This window comes from Podarcis liolepis (genome assembly GCF_965112155.1).
Source record: "Podarcis liolepis genome assembly, chromosome: 12".
Classification (NCBI taxonomy): domain Eukaryota; kingdom Metazoa; phylum Chordata; class Lepidosauria; order Squamata; family Lacertidae; genus Podarcis; species Podarcis liolepis.
In genome coordinates this window covers 39,400,221-39,424,886 of record NC_139563.1, presented here as the reverse complement: position 1 = coordinate 39,424,886, position 24,666 = coordinate 39,400,221, and the positions used below count along the sequence as shown (strand labels likewise).

The following is a 24,666-nucleotide window of genomic DNA, read 5'->3' as shown; positions in this document are numbered from 1 at the left end:
CCTCCAATAGGCAGCATCTACAAATCTCATTCAGTTCCATGAATAGAAGCAGCTCTTTCATTCACAGAAGGAGCTGTCCTGGCTGCCACCCAAGAACAACAACAGGTGTACTTTCTTGGAAGTAAGAAGCCAAGTTTTATTCAGACAGCATAAACTCAGCAACAAGAGAAGAGAAGAAATTAGTTCAGATGCCCCTGGACATCAGCGATGAAGCATAGATCAAACCAAACTTTAGGATTCCCTAAATGCATTTCAGGGACAAGACTAGAAGTCAGGTTTGCAGGCTCGGGAGCTGCAGTCTGAGACTGTGCATGAATGAGCATGAAGCTGTTCCAACAATTGGCCACATCTACCCCCCCTTTAAACAGATGTGCAGACCTAGCCAGGCCCTCCTTCTTGGAAACTGGGTCTGCCCTGCCTGTGAAGGTGCTGTCATTGCTTCGGAGACAATAAACGACTTTCATTCTTCATTGACAGCTCAGTCGGTGCCATGGAGCTCTCTCCTCTGGCACTGAAGGGGCCTCCTTGGCATTGGATAACCCCACCTCCTCCCACTAAACCATGGAAGAGGGGGTCTGGGAGACTTCCAGAGGGAGATTCTCATCAGAAGGGCTCAGCTCCTGGTCCAGGGCTTGAGTGGGAGAACTCCGATAACCATTTGTCTCTTCCTCCCATTCATCGTCACCTGAATCCTCGGGGAGGGAAACACTTTGGATCCTACCCATTATCTGTACTAGAAGAAAGAATTTTGTGGCATGTAGGGGGTTTTTCTTGTAAAGCCACCAACTAGACATCTTGAGCTGAATAGATGAATATAAACATTTCAGGACTGTAAAGATATAATAGAAAAGCAGTATCATTGTGGGATAGATAAGGAGTCCAACATAAAACAACAAATTATCATTAATGGAAGGGAAGGGGCTACAGAAGTTGTATATGGTAGAAAACAGGTCAGGGTTGTTGTTTTTTAATCGTGTGTACTGTAAGGTATTGTGCAGTTTTCCCCAGCTGACAATATTTGTAGTGAATTTGAGGCTTTTAATGCTTCTTAATGTACCTATGTATTTCATATTTGTACAGTAGAAGTTTCTGGTTACAAACCCAAACCTAATAGAGGTCACTTTCCGTTCTGGAATAGACTTTCCATTCTGTTGGAAAGTTTTATTGTAGACTGGTGTCAATACTATAACATAATAGGAGAGAGAATTTAAACATCAGAGCCTTTAGTTGCTCTGTTGTCTAGCCTTTGAGATCATTGCTATTGAAATGAAACAAGCTTGGACTACAGAGGCTTTTAAATCTAGACTTAAAAGTTATTTGTTGATCTTTTTTATATTATTCTATTAAGAATTGTATAAATTTAATGTAACTCCTAATGTTGTCAAAATGCCATGGTTACTTGCATAGTAGATGTTACAACATTCATAACATTTATACTTGAATATGAAGCATTAATATATGACCATAAACAGTTCATATAGATAACATTCAACTGCTAACTAAACATTAGAACAAAAAAGTGAAATATTATTGACAATTGCCTTAAGGCATAATTTTATTACGCTTATTGGCTTTGGCTTTGTGTACTTGCTCCTGCTGGCCACATGACCCAGAAGCTGTCTGCGGACAATCGCTGACTCCCTCGGCCAGTAAAGCGAGATGAGCGCAGCAACCCCAGAGTCGTTCGTGACTGCACTTAATGGTCAGGGGTCCCTTTACCTTTACTTGCTCCTGAAATGTATGGCATATAATCATTAGAAAATTCTTCAGGGGTGGGGTTTAAGGGTGGGGCAGAATGTAGGAAAAACATCAAAGTTCCCAGATTCGTGAAGTTTGGAGACTGCCATTTCAGCTAGGGAGAATGGGAAATGGAAGAGTCACTTAAGCAAGTGGTTGTAGGGAGAAAACGCATCAGGTGAGAGTCTAGAAAATGAGGATGGGAGAATATTAAGGTCTTTGCTGGCGTGCCAGATTCATTCTGTCCTTTGATCAAATAATCTGATGATGAGTTTATCAGATTTTAATCTAGTTGTACTATTTGTTTCCCACAACATTTTACTGGAGTGAGTCCATCTCTCACCTAATCTTATTTCTATTCATTGCCTCTATCCTTGCTTTTCTTCTTCTGTTCGCTCTGAATTTTGCACTGCCTCACCCCCTTAGTCCTGATACCTTATTGTAATTAAGCCAAAATATTTGTAATAACCACACATTTGACCCTTGCTTCCTCTCTCCTCCCCTTTCGCTTCTATATGTCTCTTTTGGATTGTAGGCCACTTGGGATGGGGGGGGGTGTTGCATCTGTTCTGAGTAAAGTGTCATGTGCACAGGATTCAAGCTCAGCTGGTTTTTTTCTCACCTATTTCATCATTTGTATCCTGGCAGTGGCCCGGGAACTGAACAGCCTCTCCTGATTCAAAACTCATTAAGAAATAGAACTAAGTGTAATTGGCATACTGATAGTACCTCACCCTAAAACTCCTAATGACCACTCCCAATGGCTTCATGTTGGTATTAAATAGAAGCAGATATAAGATAGTCCTCCTGGTTGTTGTTTATCCCATTCCTTTTGTACGCTCCTGATAAAAATCACATATCTGGTCAAATGTTATCCATTCTTATTTTAATAGGTTTTCATGTGTTGAAAAGCAGGGGAAGTCACATGAAGATTTTTCCTTTTGCAAACAGTGTTTCATATAGTGCAATTTTTTGAGGGGGGGGGAGAAGGGAGAAAAATGAAGGAGCATGTAAGTGTTGACCTATTGGAAGTGCATTCCCTTGACACATTCAGAACACTTGCAAAAATAGTGCTGGTTCAGAGCAAGTCTTTTCACAGCTTTCTCTACCTCCCAGCCCCAAATTGTTCACCTTATTCCTAGCAATAGTTAAGGCCATCATGTTTATGTTGTGAAACACATCTGTGGGTGAAGGATGGCATATAAATGCAATCAATCAATCAATCAATCAATCAATCAATCAAGTAGCCAATCCAGATTTTGGCTACATGGTGGTGCCACTAAGGTAAAATGAAGATACTCTGGAGTGAAGGCAATGCCATCACCCACAAATCTTCACCTATAAAATATTCCCTACATGAAGGACATAAGCCAGAGAACTATGTCATCGCGCCCCTGACTGACTGGCTGACTTACTTCTTCTTCTTCCTAGGTGTAATTCTGTAACATGTCATTGACACAATAACAAATTAGTGGTAGATTTATACTGGACCAGCCATGCACCATTCCCCAGATTTTGTTGGACTACAACTTCCATCATCCCCGAGCTCTGGCCTTGCTAGCTAGGGGTGATGGGAGTTGTAGTTCAACAACATCTGGCAACCCACAGGTTGAGAAAGGCTGCTCTACAATGATGCCCAGTGTTAGGGAATCATTTCAGTCAGGAAGGGCACTATAGCGCAATACAAGCAGGACAAGCCACTTGCCTGATCCCCCCCTAAAAAAAAAAGGTGTGAAAATTGCAGTATTTCAGCAGGAAGCTACAGGACATTAGAAATGAAGCAGTATGTCCACCCCAAGACTTTTATAGGCACAGACAATATTGGAAATGTCATCACATATAACTGCCCTGACACCATCATGAGCCCAAATTATCATGTATAGACTGTAAAAAGGACATCTGAAAGGCGCCTCTGTCAGACTAGTTTTTAGAAGGGCAGCATGCTTCTCTAATATGGGGAAATATTTTAAATGTGTTTTCTCTAATCTGAAGTGATACGGTTCTTAGCTTTTCCTTTCAAATGAAGAACAATGTGAATAAAAAGTACCTCAGATAGTTTTCTTTTTCTTTCTTTTTCCTGGATGTATGTGGCCTAATTTGTTTTGCATAGACTGGTAGGCTATCAATGTTCTATGAGTGTTGTCACAGTATTGTATAGAACAGCTCTTGCGCATTCTGGTGCTTGACAAACTTATTTGCACAGTTGGTCACTGTGTGCCAATTCAAACTGTCAGTTTAAAGCTGCACAATGAAAGGGAAAGTTACGTGAATGGGACCCAAGTCTACTGCAGGCTAAAGCTTTTAGCATGGTAATAGATACTTGGAATAATAAATCTGATACGGGGTTATCTGTGTTTTAGTTTGTCCACCTTCATAGGCTTCTGCTTCCATTTGCATTGTAGCCTTTAATGCCTTGCCTTTTATCATTTTATATATATATATATATATATATATATATATATTTGCTTTCGTAGATTTTCACGGGTACAGGAATGCAGGTTTTGGTGTCCTCGGGTGTCCTCCCGTGTAAGAGTTGGGGCGCCTAGGCGACGCCTCGACGAGGTCCCACTCGTCATCCTCAGGCTGGCGCCCTCGGCCTCCTGCGCGGCTCCGGCGGGGTCTCCTTCGACGTCTCCGTCCGGCAGCCGCAACACGCCCGGCCCCGCCGACTCCGCCATCTTGGCGACGCCAAGATGGCGGAGTCGGCGGGGCCGGGCGTGTTGCGGCTGCCGGACGGAGACGTCGAAGGAGACCCCGCCGGAGCCGCGCAGGAGGCCGAGGGCGCCAGCCTGAGGATGACGAGTGGGACCTCGTCGAGGCGTCGCCTAGGCGCCCCAACTCTTACACGGGAGGACACCCGAGGACACCAAAACCTGCATATATATATATATATATATAATATGATATTTATTGAAGATTTTTGAAATTACAAAGAAAAAACAAAGCAGAAAAAGAAAATAGAAAAAACAAAGAAAAAACAAACCACCTCAAACAATACAAATTCAAAAAACAAAAATACACCGCAAACAAACAAAAAAATCCATCATTCTCAAATCCTCAACTCTCATTACCTTCTTTCTTTGACCTCCTCCTCCTCCCTTTTTTTGTATCCTGGTTAATAATTATGCAGCAAATCCTTTCCATATTTCATAGTATTCTGTCATTACGTTACCTTAATCTATTTTCATCTTATCTTATAGAGAACCTTAAAAACTTAAAACTTAAACCTTATTTTTACCGACTTCTCACAACCATAATATTCTTACCTAATTCTTTAAACATTTTTACTAGAGCCAAATAATTTTGTTCCAACATTTTTCTAACATTCATCAATTTTATAAAACAATCCTGATAATAAAAAGAGAAATAAAAACAATCCAATCTTCATCCAGCGTCCCTTCCTCCTGGTCCCGGATTTTGTCAGTCCTTTTTATCCCATCAATCTAGCGCATTAACCTGGCAACCTTATATCCGAGGCCTTCATCTCTGGCTCCCTCCATCTCTGGCGCCCAAGAATCAGGAACACCCTCTACTCTCATCTGCTCTGTCAGGACACACTCCTGATCTAATTCCTGGGTGGGCTCCACATAGTTCCCCACTGCCTGTTCAAAAATTCTGGCCGCATTAGTCATCAAATCCATCTTCTCACTTAACTGTTCCAGTAGGGCACTTGTTTTACAGAGAGCACACAACAGAGCCTCTGAATACATTGTCCTACAAGGTCACAAGTCCATTCCCACGATTGTAATCTGAGACAGCTGCAAGCTCCCTGGAATTAGTTACAGTTTCACAGTCTCCCTCTAGGGGGAGAACTATTTGTTCTTGCAACAAAGTATCCTTTTTGAGATATTTTGTCAATATTTGTTCCTTTAAAGTGCGAAAGGAGACAATGGAATCACTATGTTTCTCTTCCTTTAACTATCTGTCAAAAACTTTTGTCTCTGGTCAATGAGCTTCAAAACGTCAGTCCTGACACCCCACTCCAGGATCAGGACGGTGGAAAGTTACTTTACTTTAAACTCACTTCTGCAGGTTTAAACAGTCCAAAAAAGATCCCCCTTCTTCTCCTGCTGCCGAAGGGGGGTTCAGCAATTTTAAATGATGAAAGCCAGTCCTTTAGAAGCGATTTTCTGAGCTCTAGTTTATGTTGTCTTTGCTTTACACTGTCTACAAAGAAACGGAAGGCTGACTTCCTGTTTAGACCTTCCCGTTTCAGTACCAAATTAAAGTAAATTTTAAAGTCCAATTCCTTTCTTCTCGCAAGACCTTATTTAAAGTCCGATTGTTCAAAGTTTAAGTACTCACGGGTGCTTATTTTAGAAGCCAAATTGTCCCAGGAAAAAGGCAGCGCTCTCCGGCAACGGCTGTGCGGCTTCGCTCCACGGAAATAGCAGTTGACTCACAGTACCGCACCACTTCCCCCTCTTCACTTCGGAGCCCGTTAGTGGGTTCCTTTGCGGGTTGGGGGGGCGCTAAGGGTGCCCGTCGAGTCCCATGGTCACAGGCTTCATCCGCCTGTGATTTTTAGCTGGGTCCTCGCTTCGCCGTAGCGGAAAAGACCCGCTTCACGCAGAGCTAGTCCCTCGAGTTCAGAGGGAGTCCGCCATTGCTGTGGCGCCACCCCGGAAGTCCTGCCTTTTATCATTATAGCTCCAGATGTGTCCTGGACATTGTGGATTTTCTAGGGTGAAACTGTCTCAGGTGTATAAATAGGTCTTGAAATATCACAAGACATTTCCATTTCAACATGAAAAAACACCAAAATCTTGAGGCCTAATATTGGTGTATTGTAGCAACAATTTCATAATTAAACTTTATAAATCTACCTATGCATAGGATGGTGTACTTCCTACTCACTGATCCATCTTCAACAAAGGTCATCAATGAGCTGACAAATGTGTTCAGTTGACCTTTTATCAGTTGCATCTGATAACTCTGTCACTTTGTTGAAAACAGGAGCTAGCAGCCATAACTTCCAACTTTGTATTTAATGGATTGCCTACTGCAGGGCACTATATATTATCCCTGAGGACAATTCTGAAGATTCACAAGCTGCAGCTCACCTCTTGACTGTAGAATGAGTAGTTGCACTTGAGTAAAAATAACTCAAAGTCCAAGTGAAGACTCTCAGCATTATCAGATCATCAAGTTACAGTTCCAGATTTGCCACGCTTGTGACGAGGGTTGTCTTGAAAATGACGGTTCCACTATATCTGTCATAAAGGAATGCCAAATCTTATTTAAAAGTGTCTGGAGCTTCTAGTAACAATAGAAGAAGACATTTCTGACTTTTGCAAAGGAGTGGGATACCATCTGTGTAATAATTTTAAGGAGTTTTCTCTAAGAAAACTGTAAAAAAAAAAAACATTCTAAGGATCATGATTCCCAAATCTTATTCCAATCCTTGGGAAGAATTTATGTGCCAATATCTAGGTCCTATATGTTTTTAAGGGGTTCCTGAGATCCACGAGTTATATTAAGCAATATAGAATACAAATTAGAAAGGAATCCTTTCCCCTCTGTGCCAATAGTCTTTCTCCTCCTGCCTGTTGAGTTCTTCTGAAGAAGCCCTGATATTTCAGGGTCTGGGAAAAGCGGGTAGGAGCTGGCCTTTTTCTGAAGGTTTAGAATATCTTTCATGTTCAGATCCACCAAGCTTCTTCTGTCTATTCACCTTTATGAAGAAATGAGGGGTGTTTTTTGTTTTTGTTATACTAATATTATATAGCAATTTCTTTTGGGTGGTTGTTTAGGAATCATTTTGTCTTAAAATTGACATCAGTTTCAATACTCACTTGCAAAGCTGAAGTGTAAGGACTAGGTTTTTCTTTTCTTTTTGCTAAATAGCTCTACAGACCCTGGTCCATTAAGAGCAAAATCTGGTGGTTGTCCTCCATTGCAGACAGAAGGATGTAATGAATGAGGGCAACACAAGCAAGACTTGTGGGTGGGATGGGAATATCAACTGGAGGGTTGTGGTTTGTTTTTTCTTCAAGTACATGCAACGTAAAGCTGAGGTCCATAGTCATGGATTCTGGTATCATTTACATTGGATATGCATGACGTGTTTGTTGGGGAGCTGTGGGTATATATATTTTCAGAAACTGAAAAATTCGGTTATCAGAAGCCCTTTAAAAAACCCTAATGTTTGAAATGGGCTTTCCTTACCCACTCCTCATTTCTCTTCTGTGTCTGATGAATAGAAAAGAGAGTCTACAGAATTGGGAACAGCCTTTAATAGTACTGGGTGAAGGGGAGAGAGACAGAAAGAAGAAAAGGAACCAGTACTTTGACAGATTGTTCATTAAATGTCCCTTTTATTGAGAATTATAAAAACAAGGTGCTTAACACTGCTGGGTCATTAATGTGATACATTAAAAGGTTACTGTCAAGATAATTTTTCAGTTCTGAAAATTGACGGTAAGGGTTTATAGACAGTGCTCTTAATATTCTGCTTCGAAGATAAGGTATCTTTTAACTTGCCACTTGACAAAATCATTATGTTGTTATAAGCCTACTCGTGGAGAGTGTGATTAATGTTAAAGCATAAATAAAACCTTATTTGAAGTGGGGTGGGGGGAGATTTGGGTTGCTTATAGCAAATCCTAATTTAACAGATGTTGACTTGTGTACAAGGTGGTGATGTGGAAATACTGAGTGACAGGTTAGTATACAATTAACCTTGTTTAATTCTTTCATTGTCTTCCACCTACAGTGTGGCATTTCAAATCCACGCTTCCTTTCCAGTAGAATTAGGGGGAACCCCTTTGCTGATATTAATTAGCATTCGTGATACAAATAGCCATCTTTTCGGGTATTTGTGAGATCTCCATTTTTCAAAAGATTTTTTAAAAAAAAAACTCCTAGAAATGTGCTGGCAACACATGGATGGGAAGAAATAAGAGAAACTCTCTAGCAAGCTCTGTGCATAAAAGGAATATTGCATCTTGCACACTCCTGATTACCCTGTATAAACAGCTTTTGACATCTGTCTTTATAGTTTTTGAGGAGAGGAAGACTTTGTTAAAAGAACCATTTTTGTATAGCAGTCACCATTTCAGACTTGCTTTACCTGTAATATGAAAGCAGATGGTCTGCATGTCTTTTGAATATTTATAACTATCAAAAACAATCTCTTGTTATTCACCCTTAGGCTTATGAGATGTCAGGACTGTTCTAGTTGGGGGGGAAATCATCTTGGGTGTTTACAGAAAGAGGATTACATTGAGCTGAAATGACTATACATTTTCCAGTTTAATATTTGTCCATCAGCTGTTTAATCGTATTTAGATAATTGTGTAAATAAGTTGTTGTAGCCCTTGCCCCCTCTGCTGATAGAGCTTGAAAGCTTTCAAGAACAATGAGCCAGTTATATAAATGATTCTTTTTCATTTCCAGTTTAAACAATCAGAAAGGACTATGAAAGTTCTGGCTATGATACTTTTGGAAGGGCATACTTTTCACATGCAAAAATAGACTAAATATCTCTGTTCTCAATATCTTAGAACATCTATTTCTTAAGTTACCTCCTACGTCAGATGACACTTTTTTGTAAATTCGTATCTTCTTTGATGAAGCTGTTCTTGGTCTTCTTTATAGATATGTAAAAAATTATACTTAAAAATGGCGAGTGGGGCGGCGGCATGGAATTTGGGGACAGTGGAGGATAAATGGTTTTGTGACCTGAAGCTGAGTAATCACAGATAACAGATTTTGTAGTGGCTGGTTGATTTGGCAGCAAAGCATGAACAGTTTTGGTTTAGATGATTGAACTGACCTGATTAATGTTGTTTTTTCCGTTGCTTCCCAGAATGAACAACAATGCATTTTTAATCATAAGCCATTTACGATGAGAGAACCTACAGGTCATAGTTAAGAAAAGCCATCTATAATATGCTGTACTGGTTGATGAAGATTGGATCAGATATAAAAGTACACCTAGGGATAAATCTTCTCTTGTCTTATGAATAAACAATATTCAACCTCAGGTCCCCACCCCCTTTAAATAACAAAATGTATACGAAATTACTGAGATGCCATCTTATCCCATATTATGCAAGGCTGGGATTCAGAATATAGGATACATTTTAAAGCTGTCTAGATGAAGCAAAAATGAACTTGGGTGGGGGGTGGGAATCAATCCCTATTGCCACATAGTTATGGAAGAGATAATTATAAATAATGTATTTGGCTGTAAAAGAAAGCTCAGTCTGTGGCAGATGGTAGCATCCCAGTGTAGTAGGGCTTTTGGAAAGGTGGCACCATTTCAGATCAAATCTTCATCAGACTCTCAGAAAAAGAACTACAAGTACTGTGCATGTATAAATTTGGGTACTTTTTGATCTTAGAGACACATATGAACTCAAGCAATTTCGCAGTGGATGTGCAGAGACACACAGATCTGTCGGCAGTTTAAATTGTCCAAATTTTTTTCCTTTCCCAGGAAAGGGCAAAAGCTGTTACCAGTGTCACTATCTGTGACACTATAACTTGCTATATTTTATGCTATTCCTTTTTTGCCTGTATTTTAAAACTTTTTGCAGCCATAGGTAGCACAGAGAAAACAACTGAAAATATGTCTTTGCAAATCTTTTTTGCCAGCTAGCAATATTTAAGTTAACTTTAGAAGTATTTGAAGCGGAAAGAAAAATGGTAAAAGCCAGCTACAGAAAAATCTCAGTGCGAACCTTTAAATGTATTGCAGTGTTATATTCACTTGGGAGTTGTATATTTGAAAGATGATATATATATGTGAAAAGTCCTTTTCATGTGAAATTGAATGAACACAAGATTGCCTTGCAGAGAGTTGACAACAGTAATCTTTTAGCTGTCTTTCTGATATGATACTTAGCTAGCACGTGACAACAGGATTGACAGCCGCCTGTCATTTTATAGACTTGAAAAGTCCCACAGGTGTTAATTCTCATGATGTCTTTATCTTGGCACTTCGATTTTGGACTTCCATGATTTCTGCCTCATGCCATTGCTTCACCATACACAGTCCTTGTACTGTTTTGATCCTCTGCTACCCACCTTTATAGATTCATAAAGGACAAGTAGTGTTACAAACAAGGTAGTTATCTGATCAAGCCCCTTCTGGTTCATTGTAAGAGTTATGATTAAAGAAACTTAGATGGCTTGTCACCCATCTGTAAGGATGGGAAGAAGGTCTAATGTACTGTGCTACACCCAACAGGCAAATTGTGTTGTCCTCTGAAGGTGAGGGATGGAGTTGCAAATCGGAGGGGGGGGATGCAACTTCACTTTAGTACCTGGTATAACAAGCTCAACTACTATCTCTGTTATGAGTGGAGGGTGGATCCATTCAGATTCATCTTAATGTATTAAATTGATATATTTCCTTGCACATGTTAATGATTATTTCCTATTGAGCCTGAAAACTGAAAATAGCACTTGATTAGTGGGGGAAGTAGGGGATAAAATTTATTCTTTATAGAAATACTATTAGAATTTTAGGTGTGCATAATTAAATAATACCAGATGAATATGATGCAAAAATTGAATCGTGTAGCTTCCTTCAATAAGACTTATAAGCAGATATCTTTGACCATTCATTATAAATTGCCGGGTTTGCCATTTTCCCCTAGGTGGGTGTACCTGTGTTTACATAGTCATGTGAGAAGATCGTGCAAGCTTCGATTTTGTTGCATTTTCTTGCCCTGGAAGCCTCATAACATAGCAGCTTTAAAATGTGTCAAAACAAAACTTTACATGATTTTTAACACAAGGGAGAATATGTGTTGTCTTCCATTAATGTATATTTGTGTGGAAAAACAGCCCCCAGAGGGTCATGGGCTAGATAAAAATATGACAAAATTTTTGCAAGCGATGCTACGCTGGTATTTCTGTCAAAGATACTGGCACAAATAGCAGGGATCTAAAGAATTAGAATTCAATATAGTATTGAGTCTTAAAATATTATCCATCAGATAATTAAAATAATGTCTTTTGTTAAACATCTCAATAATACAGATGCTTTTGCCCTCCTTTTTCAGAGTATGATTTCTTCCATTGTGAACAGCACTTACTATGCAAACGTCTCGGCAGCAAAATGTCAGGAATTTGGGAGGTGGTATAAACATTTCAAGAAGGCAAAAGATATGATGGGTAAGCATAAAGATAAGAGCTGAAGTAATGGTGACTACTTGTTTATGATTTGAAGCACTTTTAAGCTTATTCAAATTCTGGAAACTTGGACTTGTTTTTCCTAATATGTACAAGAGATGAGAGAAAGTTTTCCTGCTCCCGGAACACTTTTTGTACAGTATAGCCAAGGAAGAGGAAGAAAGCTGTGAAAATGCTTGAATGTTAATAATGTGTAGTTTTAAAAATTAGCATTCATTAATATTGGCATACTGACACCTGTTAGCTTTCTCAAAGTTTTAGAAATAAAAAAGGGAATCGTAACATTTTGAATACTGAAAACATTTCAGATTTTAAATTTGTCATGTGGCCATCATAGCTGAAATAATAATAATGGCCGTATGTTAAAATACTGGTTTAAGAAAATAATCTCAATTTAAGAAAGACAAAATTCACCATATTTTTTGGCTCAGGGTTTCCCAGTGAATCCTGTAGCCAAAGGATTCTTTTGACTGTATGTATGCACCATGATTGTCCCTGCATCTCCATTACGATGTTCTCCTCCACATCACAGGGTTTACTGAAACATGGGGCTAATAACTTTTGAATGTGCCAAACACCCTGGAGTGAAAACAGAAGTCAATTCCTATTTGAAGCTTCATGTTTCTATGAAGTCAAATCCAAGAGTCCAGTGGTGGATGTCTATATATAATCTGATCCAAATTGCATTGCAGTCAGTGATAGAATTTACATTACAGTGGTAGCTCGGGTTAAGTACATAATTCATTCTGGAGGTCTGTTCTTAACCTGAAACTGTTCTTAACCTGAAGCACCACTTTAGCTAATGGGGCCTCCTGCTGCTGCTGTGCCGCCGGAGCACAATTTCTGTTCTCATCGTGAAGCGAAGTTCTTAACCCAAGGTACTATTTCTGGGTTAGCAGAAGTGTCTGTAACCCGAGGTACCACTGTAGTTAAGCCACCCCTGCCCATTTATCTCAACATTTGTGTGCCTTTTCTAAAATGGAAAAACCATTCACCAGAACATCACATAAAACCACAATCTGTACCAAAACACTAACTGGATCAAGGCCCAGCTTTATCTGTGCAAGATAAACTGTTAGGACGTAACAGTTTGCCAAAATATGCTTTTATTAAATTATTTTACTTTTTTTTGAAAAGTTAAGCTTAGATAGTGAAAATATAATAGATTGTTATATAAATATGCTAGCAGCCATGGACCTGCTACAAGAAGGAAATAGGGGTCAGACTACTGGTGAAATTCATGCATGCTTACTCTTGATGACTGCCATATTAAACGATGGTTCGCCTGTGATGGTTTGCGCGTGGTGGGACAGCTGTCACAGATAGAGTAACACAGAGAGCCTTCCTATCACTTTGTGCCACATTTTAGCCACATTGTTTTTCATTGGAGCCTGCTCACACTTTTAACTGCAAACTGGGTGGTGTAACATTAGTTCATTAACATTAGCGGTCCTATTAAACAGTTACCAGGCGGTAGGGGTGGCGCTGTGAGTTAAACCACAGAGCCTAGGACTTGCCGATCAGAAGGTTGGCGGTTCGATACCCCGCGACGGGGTGAGCTCCCGTTGCTCGGCCCCTGCTCTTGCCAACCTAGCAGTTCGAAAGCACGTCACGTCAGAGTGCAAGTAGATAAAGGTAAGGTAAGGAAGGTAAACAGTGTTTCCGTGTGCTGCTCTGGTTCGCCAGAAGCAGCTTAGTCATGCTGGCCACATGACCTGGAAGCTGTACGCCGGCTCCCTCGGCCAATAAAGCGAGATGAGCGCCGCAACCCCAGAGTCGGTCATGACTGGACCTAATGGTCAGGGGTCCCTTTACCTTTAAGTCCCATGAATTCATTGGATTCATGAATAAGGGTGGGGCTTAATTCTGAGTTAGGACTAAACTGTAAGTGGCACTGTCATTTCTATAGCTATTCCTCCCTAGGTATGGCATTATGGAAAAACGTGTGTGAAAACGGGTTGCTGTATATGACCAAGTCTGCAGCACCTGTCAGCCGCCACTAGCAGAATGTCACAAATCAGCACCCCACAACAGCAGAAAAGGCTGCCCGCAAGGCTGTTGTGGGCAGTTTGCAGCCTGATTTTCACAAGAATTTCTTCACAAGTTTTTCCGTATCCAGGAATGAAAACAGTGGCTATTTAAAAAGTGACGAGGTGTTAAAATATGTACACAAATGTACAAATGAGGCCTGTGTTAACTGAACCACAGTTTAATATACAGAAATCACTTGTAACTTCAGTACCTTCCGAAATAAATACTCTGGATTCAGCATTTATTTTCAGTTTTGTTCAAGTTTTTTAAAAGCTTTCTGATGAACATTCAAATGATGGAGCTTCGCATAAGCTTCTGCTATGTATTCTCAAAACCAGATGTGTATGCTTAATAGTATCCAATAACTTTTGAGAGACTGTTGCAGAATTTCATTCCCCATATTAGCTGTGCCATTAGAAAAGAAATGAGTTTTCCACCTCTGTATAGCCAGGGATTTGCTGGCCGTGCTTTTAATAACAGCATTGCATTCACTTTTCCAAATGCTAATAATAATAATAATAATAATAATAATAATAATGTAACTTGAAAGAAAAATCTTTAAAATACTCTCAGGTTTTTTTTGGGAGGGGGACTTTAAATAGTAGATGTAAAAAGGAACATGCTGAATACAAAGGTAATTTTTATTGTAATATATGAGAGACTAAGTTTTTGTAAGCTGAAGCTTTACAGAACTGGTAATGCCAACTGCCCTCTTCTTGGGAGTAAAGAGCTTTCTCAAGTTTTCCAAGAGCCTATTGGCATCCAGCAGGTGCCTTCACGATGCTTTTTTCAGCATCTGCTAAAATCAGTTTTCTTTAGAGCAGACCTTTCTATCCAGATAGGTAGAATGTTTGTTTACATGTGTTTTAATATTTTTATCACTTATTGCTGATTCATTATTATTTGAGTATTTTAAAGACCTGTTTTTGCTGATCATTTTATTCTTTTGGCTTTCTTGTAATCCGCTTGGAGATTTTTATTTATAATAAATGTTATTAAATAAATAATGCATTGTCTATAAAAAAAATACAGCTGGGAAAATGCTAGCAATGTTTTATTGTCAATGCTCTGTAATCAAATAGAGAATAATCTTCTCGTGAAGATTATCAACCATGCTGCTATATATATGTGTGTCTGTAAAAAAATAATAATCATCTAAGTAGTATCTCTCTTTTCCCCCCTCTCCTTCTGTAGCTGAAATGGATAGCCTTTCTGAACTATCCCAACAAGGTGCCAACCACGTCAACTTTGGACACCAACCAGTCCCAGGGAACACGGCTGAACAGCCTCCATCCCCTGTTCAGCTTTCTCATAGCAGTCAACCACCTGTTCGGACCCCACTTCCAAACCTGCATCCTGGACTTGTATCTACTCCCATTAGTCCTCAGTTGGTAAATCAGCAACTGGTAATGGCCCAACTGTTAAACCAGCAGTATGCAGTGAACAGACTTCTAGCCCAACAGTCCTTAAACCAACAGTACTTGAACCATCCTCCTCCGGTCAGCAGATCCATGAACAAGCCGTTGGAGCAGCAGGTCTCAACTAACACAGAGGTGTCTTCCGAAATCTACCAGTGGGTGCGTGATGAATTGAAACGAGCAGGAATCTCGCAGGCAGTTTTTGCACGTGTGGCATTTAACAGAACTCAGGTTAGACTTTTCTTTAAAAAAAAAAGCAAGATTATTAATTAATTTATTTTTGCCATCTCCCCTGTTCATTATTCTATTATTTGCACAAACTTAGACTTGCCGTGATGGATAAATGAAACATTGGTAGATGCAAAATTGGTAGCTTCTAGGGAATGTACTAGGAAATTATGACCACATTTAGCTGGTTCTCCTGCACACCCTCCCTTTCTTTTTTTTATTTAGTAACCATGGTTTGGAGAAGTAAACAGTTAAAAAGTGCAACATCTTATAGGTCTTTAAAGCACACTTTTAGTGTAAATAGTTTCTATTATTCCCAGACTTTGGAACATAATTTAAAATTGCACAACAGTGGGCCGATAGGCACATTCAGCCAGAAGTAGCTCACTTCAGTCATAAAGTGCTTTGCATCTATAATGGCTGCACTGCCTAGTCAATTCATTTGTTTAATGGGCACTGACACATACTATGGCATTAGTCGTTGTACCTGTTATGCTTTGGTTGCAGACTATTGGGGCAACTTTGGAAATTAACAATTAGTGATGCAGCAAGAGATGATGTTGCTGCTACATCTCCTGCCCAGTGTCATCTTGGATGTTGTTGTGTAAAGCTGAGAGAAAAATCCAATAAAAGAGTAGGCAGGAGATGAAGTAATTGTAACCTCTTCTGCTGCACCAGTAGTGTTAAAGCAGGAACCTGTGTCCTCTACAATACTGTTGGACTCCAGTTTCCACCGTTCCTATTTGCTATGCTGATGGGAATTGGAAGTACAGCAAAATCTAAGAGGGTCTGCTCCCCATGTGTTGAAAGAAAAGGGTAGATTCTGCATATTGCAACTGGCAGCCCTAATAATCTTTTCCACTGCCATCCTTGAGTCCACCTCCCCCAACCCACAGAAGCCGAGAAGTGTTCACGAAATATTTGGAACACAAAAATAAATAGCAAGCTTCAACAAGGTTACCTCATCATTCTGAAGCAATGTTCTGCCATTTTTTTGACTCCCCAACAAAGAAACCAAAGGAGAGGAGGAGTGGACCAGACTAGATCAGAGTTGCCAATCAAAAAGGAGAGAAAGGAGCACACAAACTGGCGCTACCCATAAAAGAGACCAATGAATTATGATAGACATACATGGTAAATGGTAATACGTGATATCAAAACAATGTATGTAAACAGTCATAAATGGCAAAAAATGGAGATCACAGATGCCTAATAAAAAGAAAAGCCAATTATTCCAGCTAGTGAAATATCTGCCCAGGATACAAACTCTGCAACGAAGAAAAAAAAAGCTAATTTTACAAAAACTTTACCAGTTCCATTGGGAAACTGTTGCATTTCGATTTGGATTCTTCTTCTTTGATTTCATGTTTGTACCCCACTTACTTTTCCAAAATGAATCCCAAAGCTTTTAACAAGAACATACCAAAGTAAAAACAACAATATCAAAAAACCGCAACCAGGCAATATGCACAATTGCCTTAACTATAAAAATGCTGGAGTAAACAATCAATAAAATTAATTTTCAGTATCTCAGACAGCATCAGTTCAATTAATAAACAATGCAAAATTTATAAACTGAATCAATATATTTTGAAAGTACAAAGATTTCACTAAATAAAGAAGGGATAACATAGCACATACTTTCATCAGAAATACTTAAAATTAATCAGAAAAATCTTTATATACATGGAGAAGTTTCTTCATGCATTGCAACACTGTTTGGTCTTTGTAATCTACATTGGTAGCTACAAAATAAATAGAATAATTATGAAAGAATGAGAAAGCATATGAAAGACAGGGCAGGGGGATCCCCTCAGAATGCTCAGTCACTCATTCCTAAACTGCAAATAATTTCACAGCCAAGCTGATGGTGTCCTTTTCTTGAAAACCTAATCAACTTATTCAATAAAATAAAAATCTTCTGAGTAGAATATACATTCTAAATATATATTCCATATATTAAATTAAAAATATATGGAGAGGGGAGGGTAGCAGGAATGAATTGCCTCCCCCAAAAAGTTGATAGCCCTTTTAAAGGGGTGCCACGTTCTCCATTTGAGTGTTCATCTTTCCCGTTTTTGTGGGTGTACCTCTGAACAACATTCTCCTTCCCCCTCTCCAGTGAGCTCCTGTACCAAAAATGGCACATACTCTCCTAATTTGAAACAAACAAGCAAAGGTTGTGTCACCGGTATGGGCACCAACCTCATACTGTAGGATAGTGGTGGGGAACCTGTGTTCCTCCAGATTTTATTGGATTTTGCCCTCCCCCCAGGCTCAGCTAACATTCCCAGTGACTGTTGAGTTGTGGTCCAACAACATCCTTGCTGTATATTGTTTGCACATTGGATGACCAAGAGTAATCTCTGTAGTCTGTATCTGTGAAGACTTCAGGAGCAGTCTTGATGCCAGATTGTAGCATGCCAGAGGTATAGTTATTACTTTGACTGCTCCTTCTCAAGTTCTGACACAACAGCCCAGTTGTTTCTAAGGCTCCAGACGAGCACAGATAGTTCCACCTAGCCCTTCATTTGTTTTCATTAATCTTGCCTCAAACAAAATCTTCCCCACTTTTTATAAAGGAAAAATATTCGTAGGACAACCATGATAACCCCATTTTAGTACGGGTTTTAAAAGTCCAGTTTTTCACTTTAGATTTTTTACTTCATCAGTGCAAATCAATGTTTGACTTATTTTTACTGCACAAACTATTAGCAAGGTCCATCAGCCTGAGCTTTGGAAAATGTAACTGCTTTTATTCTTGAGTCGCTCATTGAAACAATGTGAATTGAAAATATTTGTGATTATTTCCAGCTCTGTGACTTCTACTGAAATGGAGGAAGGGTTTTTTTGGTAATATTACATCTGCTGAATTTTAATTAAGTTGAACGTGTGCGAATATAAATTGTGGGATATTTCTGTATGTGGAATTTACGCTACGGACTGAAGTTATTTTTAAATTGTTCTTGGACAACCAAGAACTAGTTTCACTGAAAAAAGCAGTTCCGATTAAGGGAGTAGTATGCTTTTTAAGAGCTTAAATTTTTTGGGCTAGTGCACAGAAATTCACTAAAAATTGAAGACCATGCAAGTTAGGATAGCCTTCCCCAGCCGGTCTTGTGGTCTGCAGACGTTTTGGGCTACAATATCCATCAGCTCTGTCCAGCATGCCATCGGTCAAGGATGATGAGAGTTACAGTCCAACAACATCTCAAAGGCACTGGATTGGGAAGGGTGCCTTACGATTTTTGCTTAAGTAGTAGCTCTCATTTTGCTAGTGTGCATATGAATTTTTCTGTAACACTCTTGTCAAAAAAGTTGATGTTGCCATATTCTAGGACAAATTCATGCATCTTTCAGTTGATACAGACCATGATTTCTGTAATATATATTCCACCATTCCAGAGACGGTGGTTGCCACTGGACCTTGTACAAATAAGGGGCAGGGGGAATATATTTTGTTCTTTTGTGTCCCACTCATCTGTCTTATGTCTTTTCCCTCATTTTTTACATAAAAAGAAACTTTCATGCAGCATTTTAATGTAAAAGATATTAGTAAATAGAGGGTCTATCTAAAAATCAGCTCTGTTAAGGCAAGTTTCAGATATTATGTGTAATACAAAGAGGTGTTTCATACAGAAGGAACAGATATTTTGATTTGTAAGATTTCTTGATTTCTTAGTCTTTTTGTTCATATATGCTTCTGAAGCAGTTTTGTTCTACTGATGTTTCTACTAAGCATGTCTCTTGCTTATGCTCCAGGCTTCTACATGAATATATTATTTCACATATTTTAAATCTCCAAAACGATGGGTTGGGGTTTTTTGGTGTTTTTTTTAAGTTTCATTTCTGAAATTGTTATCTGTTAATTTCTTGATTTTACCCTTTCTCATGGCACATATTAGTGTTTCTCTCCCCCCCCTCTCTCTTTCACACACACACACACAGAGAGAGAAGCTGCAGCAATTCCATTAATCATTATTTTATTGTTAAATAGTACAGTAAAAGAGAAGGAATGCTTTTGGATATTTAAGGGGGGGGAATCAAACCTTGAATTTGCACCAACTATAAATTTTTCAATGTGTGTCCCATAAACTGTGCTCCATACAACAACCTCAGTTTAAGAGAGACCCCCGGGTATAGGGCGGTATACAAATTCAATAAATCATCATCATCATCAACAACAACAACAATAAGAAGAGAGTAGTACATTGTTGAAGGGTCTAGGAAATCCTCTTGGAAGGTTTTTAATCCTTTCTTTTGCTTAGCAGCGAAATTGATTAGTCTTGAGGACTTCCTTCTTGAAAATACATGCTTGGGAGGAAAGGTTCCACTCTGCCATGTTAAGCAGCAGGCTGGATCTCCGCTAAGAAGTAGATCCGTTTGCAGGTTCCTTAGCCTGCTGCTTGACACAGACAACATGGGAACATAGTTGCAAGTAATTAATGTTCCATGCTTCTTCCATTGGGACTTTGAAGTCTCAGTGAACTGCAGGGCAATGTATCCGGATAAAATGAGGGGTGTTTGAGTATGGGGAGTGGAGAGCATTTGCAGTTTGGAAAGAGAGAGATTTTGTAGATGTCCCTTACCCCTAAACAGCTTCAATTTTAAAGAAATAACATGCGGGTACTGCAATGTCCATGCAGTAATTTTAAAGCCACATCAACGGTTTCCCCACACCACCCAGTTAGGCTTTCTTCAATTCTTCTTTCCTCCTTTTCTCCCTTGTCTTTGGCACGCTGCTTATTTTCCAGTAAAATGAAGAATGAAGATGGATTATTCAAAATTGATAACAGTAATGGACTATCCTGTAATGTTTTATTGAATTTGAGTTCTGTAAATTATGTGGTGGAGGCAAATTTGCCTGCTTAAGTATAACAGAAATTGCCACTGTGTTCGTATAATTCTTCATAGTGTAATTTAAGAAAAAGCACACTACCCATATCACTGTTTGAGTAAAAGGTAAAAAGGTGCTATTACACTATCATGACAGCTCTCCTCTCGCTAATAAGCGACAAAGATAAATGTGTCTGCTTATAACTTACTTGGCAGGACTCCAAACTTGCGGGTGGAGTTTGAAAATAATCTTCCACCTGGATATGAGATTTCAATCCATTGCAGTAAAGACAGCATATGAGGATGTTCTGCATATTTGGGAGCAAATCATATTTTTCTTCAGAGAGCTTTGAAGTTCCAGGAGCCTGATAAAATCTATCTGAATCAGTGATTACGTTCAAAGAGCAGACAAACGGGGGGCCAGACAGGCTATGTTTTAGTTCATATTGGCAGACACTTTCATTTATCTCCCTATTTTAAAGAATTCATAATTAGCTTTTGAAAGCACTGAAACTTATTGAACATATTTGTGCAATTACTAATGAAATATACTTGAATGATTTGTAAAGATTATGTTCATTTTTTGTGTGATGTGGCTGTGGCTTAAATTGACTTCTCCTGTAAGGGAAAAAACAGACCTCCTAAATTAGCACATCTAAACTCATCCTCTTTTTTCACTCAGCAAAAGTTTAATAACAGAATTACAATACATTGACAAATTACTTTGACTGCATTAATGGGGTAATCACTGGGGTAGCTGGTTGCAATATAATCACTGTAGTAATTATGCTTATATCTTATTTATTTATTTAATATTATTTACAGACCACTTTCTGCAAAGTGGCATTCAGTAAAAATCAATAAGAGCATTTATTTTTTAAAACAACAGGAATAAATCAGTAAAACCTATGAGCTACAGCCCATATGACTAGAAAACTGCTAGTTTATTGCAATAAAGAAATGGCATAATTCTAAGATTTGGGCATACTTCCTTTCAAGACAACCTCTTCTGACGGGAGTGCTGTGTAACAACTTAAACTAGCCTTTCTCAACCTTGGGTCCCCAGATGCTACTGAATTACAACTCCCATCATCCCTAACCGCTGATCCTGCTAGCTAGGGATAGTGGGAGTTTTAGTCCAACAACATCTGGGGACCCACGGTTGAGAAAGGCTGACTTGGACTCTAAGCCAGGGAAGGAGGGCCAGTGGCCTTCCAGATGTTGATGGACTGCATGGTTGCTTCTACACAGGCCGCTCACTTCTAAAAGGGCATCTGCAATATATTTTGAATAAAACTTCCCTTTCCCATGTTTTCTTGATCAGTTTAAACGCATATACACCTGAATTAACTGCACAATTTTTACATGACCTATCACTCTTCTGTACTGGCATATTAGATAGCTGTAGCCATATTCTTCTCTATAGATTGTCTCTCCACCCTGGGATTTAACCCTCTCTTTACCAAATAGCATTGGCTTTATATCAGTCGTCTCTCTTCCCACAATTGCAGCCAGGGGGAGAATCATGACTGAGTGCATAGTGATGGTGGGGGAGTGATCCTATTGAAACCCCCCCCCCCCATTTGACATTTGGTGCTGGAGAAGGAGGGACTGCCCACTGGCTACAGAATTTAGAAGTATGGAAGCAAAGTTTGCTTTTCCATTTCTAGCTTAAAGCTGAAAAAGAAAGATAGGGTGGCTATCATTGTTTGTGTCTGAAAATATTCAAGCTCCCATTAGGCATAGCCAACTTGATCAGTGGTCAGGGATGATGGGAGTTGTAGTCTAGCAATATCTGGAGGGCCACAGATTTCACATCCGTGCTCTAGGCCATAGTGGGCATAGCGGTCAGGAAGCTAGACAAGAAACCTGTTGTCTTTCTCAAGGGCAGACAAACATGGGGAACTCCTAATCCAGTGCTACCAGTGATCTGATTACATTTGGAGGTATAGACATGGTCATTATCTATACCTCCACACTGTTCACACTGTCCACACATCTCATCCCTTTTACTTAAAGAAACAGTAGTTGAATAAATCAACATACAGTTGTACCTTGGAAGTCGAACAGAATCTGTTCCAGAAGTTCGTTCGACTTCCAAAATGTTTGGAAACCAAAATGTTTGGAAACTCCTGCAGCCAATCAGAAGCCACAGAGGCCCCGTTGGACATTTGGGTTCCAAAGAATGTTTGCAAACCGGAACACTCATTCTGAGTTTGCAGCGTTTGGGAGCCAAAACGTTCAACTCACAAGGCGTTCAGGAGCCAAGGTACAACTGTATTGGGTAGTTTAGGTATAGAACATATGACAATCTGAGTAGTAATATAACTTTCAGTCTTACAAAATGGCTCTGGCTGATTCTCAGTAGATGAACTTGGGATTTCAAGTACTACTTTGTGTATTTGGGGATTGTAACTTCTTGGGGATAGGAAGATGTTGGTTTCTTTTGAGTATTCCATGTACCATCTTAACAGAATATTATCTGGGTATTTAATTTCTTCCACAGTAGCTGATGCTATCAAGTTTTTCTCCAACAAACTTGATATAAACTTTGCCTCCTCTCTTTAAATGTGGCAGTTCTCTTGGCTTGCTAATTTGAAGCAGCAACTTTTTCCCACTCAGGCCTTTTTGGAAAGAGGTTCTTCTCTAGGGTTGGAATAGTATTCTGATTTGTCTTTCCGTGAGCAATTTGCTGGACTTTATCCAGCAGAATCAATAGCGTTGACCTGAAGTTTAAAAGAGCAAGTACATATGTCATTTCCCCCCTCAAGATTTTCATTGCAGTCTGTACTGCTATTGTCATTTAACTGTTGGTAACATAGCAAAAGTTATAAGATGTCCAGAATGACTGATTTCAGTTGCTGCAAATTGGATTATATTTTCGGTCATGAATTTATCTGGAATTCCAAAGTTATCAAAGAGATTATTCAGTCGTGCAACAGCACTGTGGCAGATAGTGCCAGGCAAGGGAGTATCTCAATATACCTTTAATAGTAGTTCGTGTCTGCCAAATAATGTCCATCTCCCAGTGGGGTGTAGTGATGAAAGATTCTGTTTCTTCTAAGAAAGATTCTGTTTCTTCTAAAACAGCCACAAGATAATATTTTCTATTTTTTTATGTCATTTCTAGTATTGTGCTATCCTCATGGCTTGTTCACAACTTGTGATTATACTTTTACCCCTTTGTGAACAAGGTCTAGGATTCTAGATTCAGGTAGGTAGCCGTGTTGGTCCAGTAATTGTCCAGTAGCACCTTAGAGACCAACTAAGTTTGTTCTGGGTATAAGCTTTCGTCTGCATGCACACTTCTTTAGATACACAGTGCTACTCTCCTGCCAACCTAGCAATTTGAAAGCACATCAAAGTGCAAGTAGATAAATAGGTACCACTCCGGCAGGAAGATAAACAGCGTTTCTGTGCACTGCTCTGGTTCGCCAGAAGTGGCTTAGTCATGCTGGCCACATGACCCGGAAGCTATATGCCAGCTCCCTCGGCCAGTAAAGCGAGATGAGTGCCGCAACCCCAGAGTAGTCAGCAACTGTACCTAACGGTCAGGGGTCCCTTTACCTTTAAGGTGCTACTGGACAAGTTCTAGGATTTCTTTCTTCATAGATTTTGATACAATCAATACAACTCCCATCTGTTATCAGCCTTTCCAATTTGCTTACTTGCCAGTAGTCAGCAAAGTACTTTCTAGTCATCTCTGAAACATTGCTAAGGTTTAGGTATTTAGACCGTCTCAGTGTGATATACTAGAAGACTTCTTGACATTCCAAATCTCTGTGAATAGCAATCTGGATCTGACAAAGAAAAGCATACACAGTATGAATGTAAGTTTGACATCCCCCCTCTTAACTTGAAAGTGTACGCTTGCATTGTGGACTTTGTGACAAGATGTCTGCCATGGCAAACACTGGATGGCTTTGTAGTGATACTTGGTCCAAATATTTTCATGTATGAAGGTCATCAAGTGTTTATGGTCTGTGAAGATCTTAGAAGAACGTAGTGTATGTAGAGACGTGTGTGTGTGTGCCTGCACGCTAGTGATTTCTGCCTTCCATTTTTTAGTGGAAAAGCAATTGGCATGTTGTGGAAAAAAAGCAATGCAGGAAAGAAGTTACAAACTATATGCTGAAATTTGTTTGCAGTAGGAATCCAGCTACAATCAGTACAACTAAGGTTTGCTGCACTTACTCCTTTCAATGTGTTTTAATAATTGGTTTCTCCAAGATAGTACTTATTACCCACTTTCCCAGTGTGTATTTATTTC

General features: G+C 39.4%; 1 protein-coding gene and 1 long non-coding RNA gene across 30 annotated transcripts in view; one reads left to right on the top strand and one right to left on the bottom strand.

Annotated features, from left to right (window-relative positions):
* The window catches only part of SATB1 (SATB homeobox 1), a 97,278-nt gene that overhangs the window by 26,425 nt on the left and 46,187 nt on the right, over positions 1-24,666 (top strand). For 12 of the 29 annotated variants that reach the window (XM_083468083.1, XM_083468077.1, XM_083468071.1 and 9 more), the window contains 3 exons: positions 11,754-11,865; positions 15,109-15,563; positions 24,465-24,575. In XM_083468083.1, the coding sequence (XP_083324209.1) occupies positions 11,754-11,865; positions 15,109-15,563; positions 24,465-24,575 (678 nt within the window). The remainder of the gene's footprint in view (positions 1-11,753; positions 11,866-15,108; positions 15,564-24,464; positions 24,576-24,666) is intronic. The other 17 variants (XM_083468072.1, XM_083468081.1, XM_083468076.1 and 14 more) reach the window with 3 other exon arrangements.
* The window catches only part of LOC310690028, an 83,915-nt gene continuing 81,775 nt past the window's right edge, over positions 22,527-24,666 (bottom strand). The window contains exon 4 of the long non-coding RNA XR_014517806.1: positions 22,527-23,122. This is a non-coding gene — a long non-coding RNA (uncharacterized lncRNA). The remainder of the gene's footprint in view (positions 23,123-24,666) is intronic.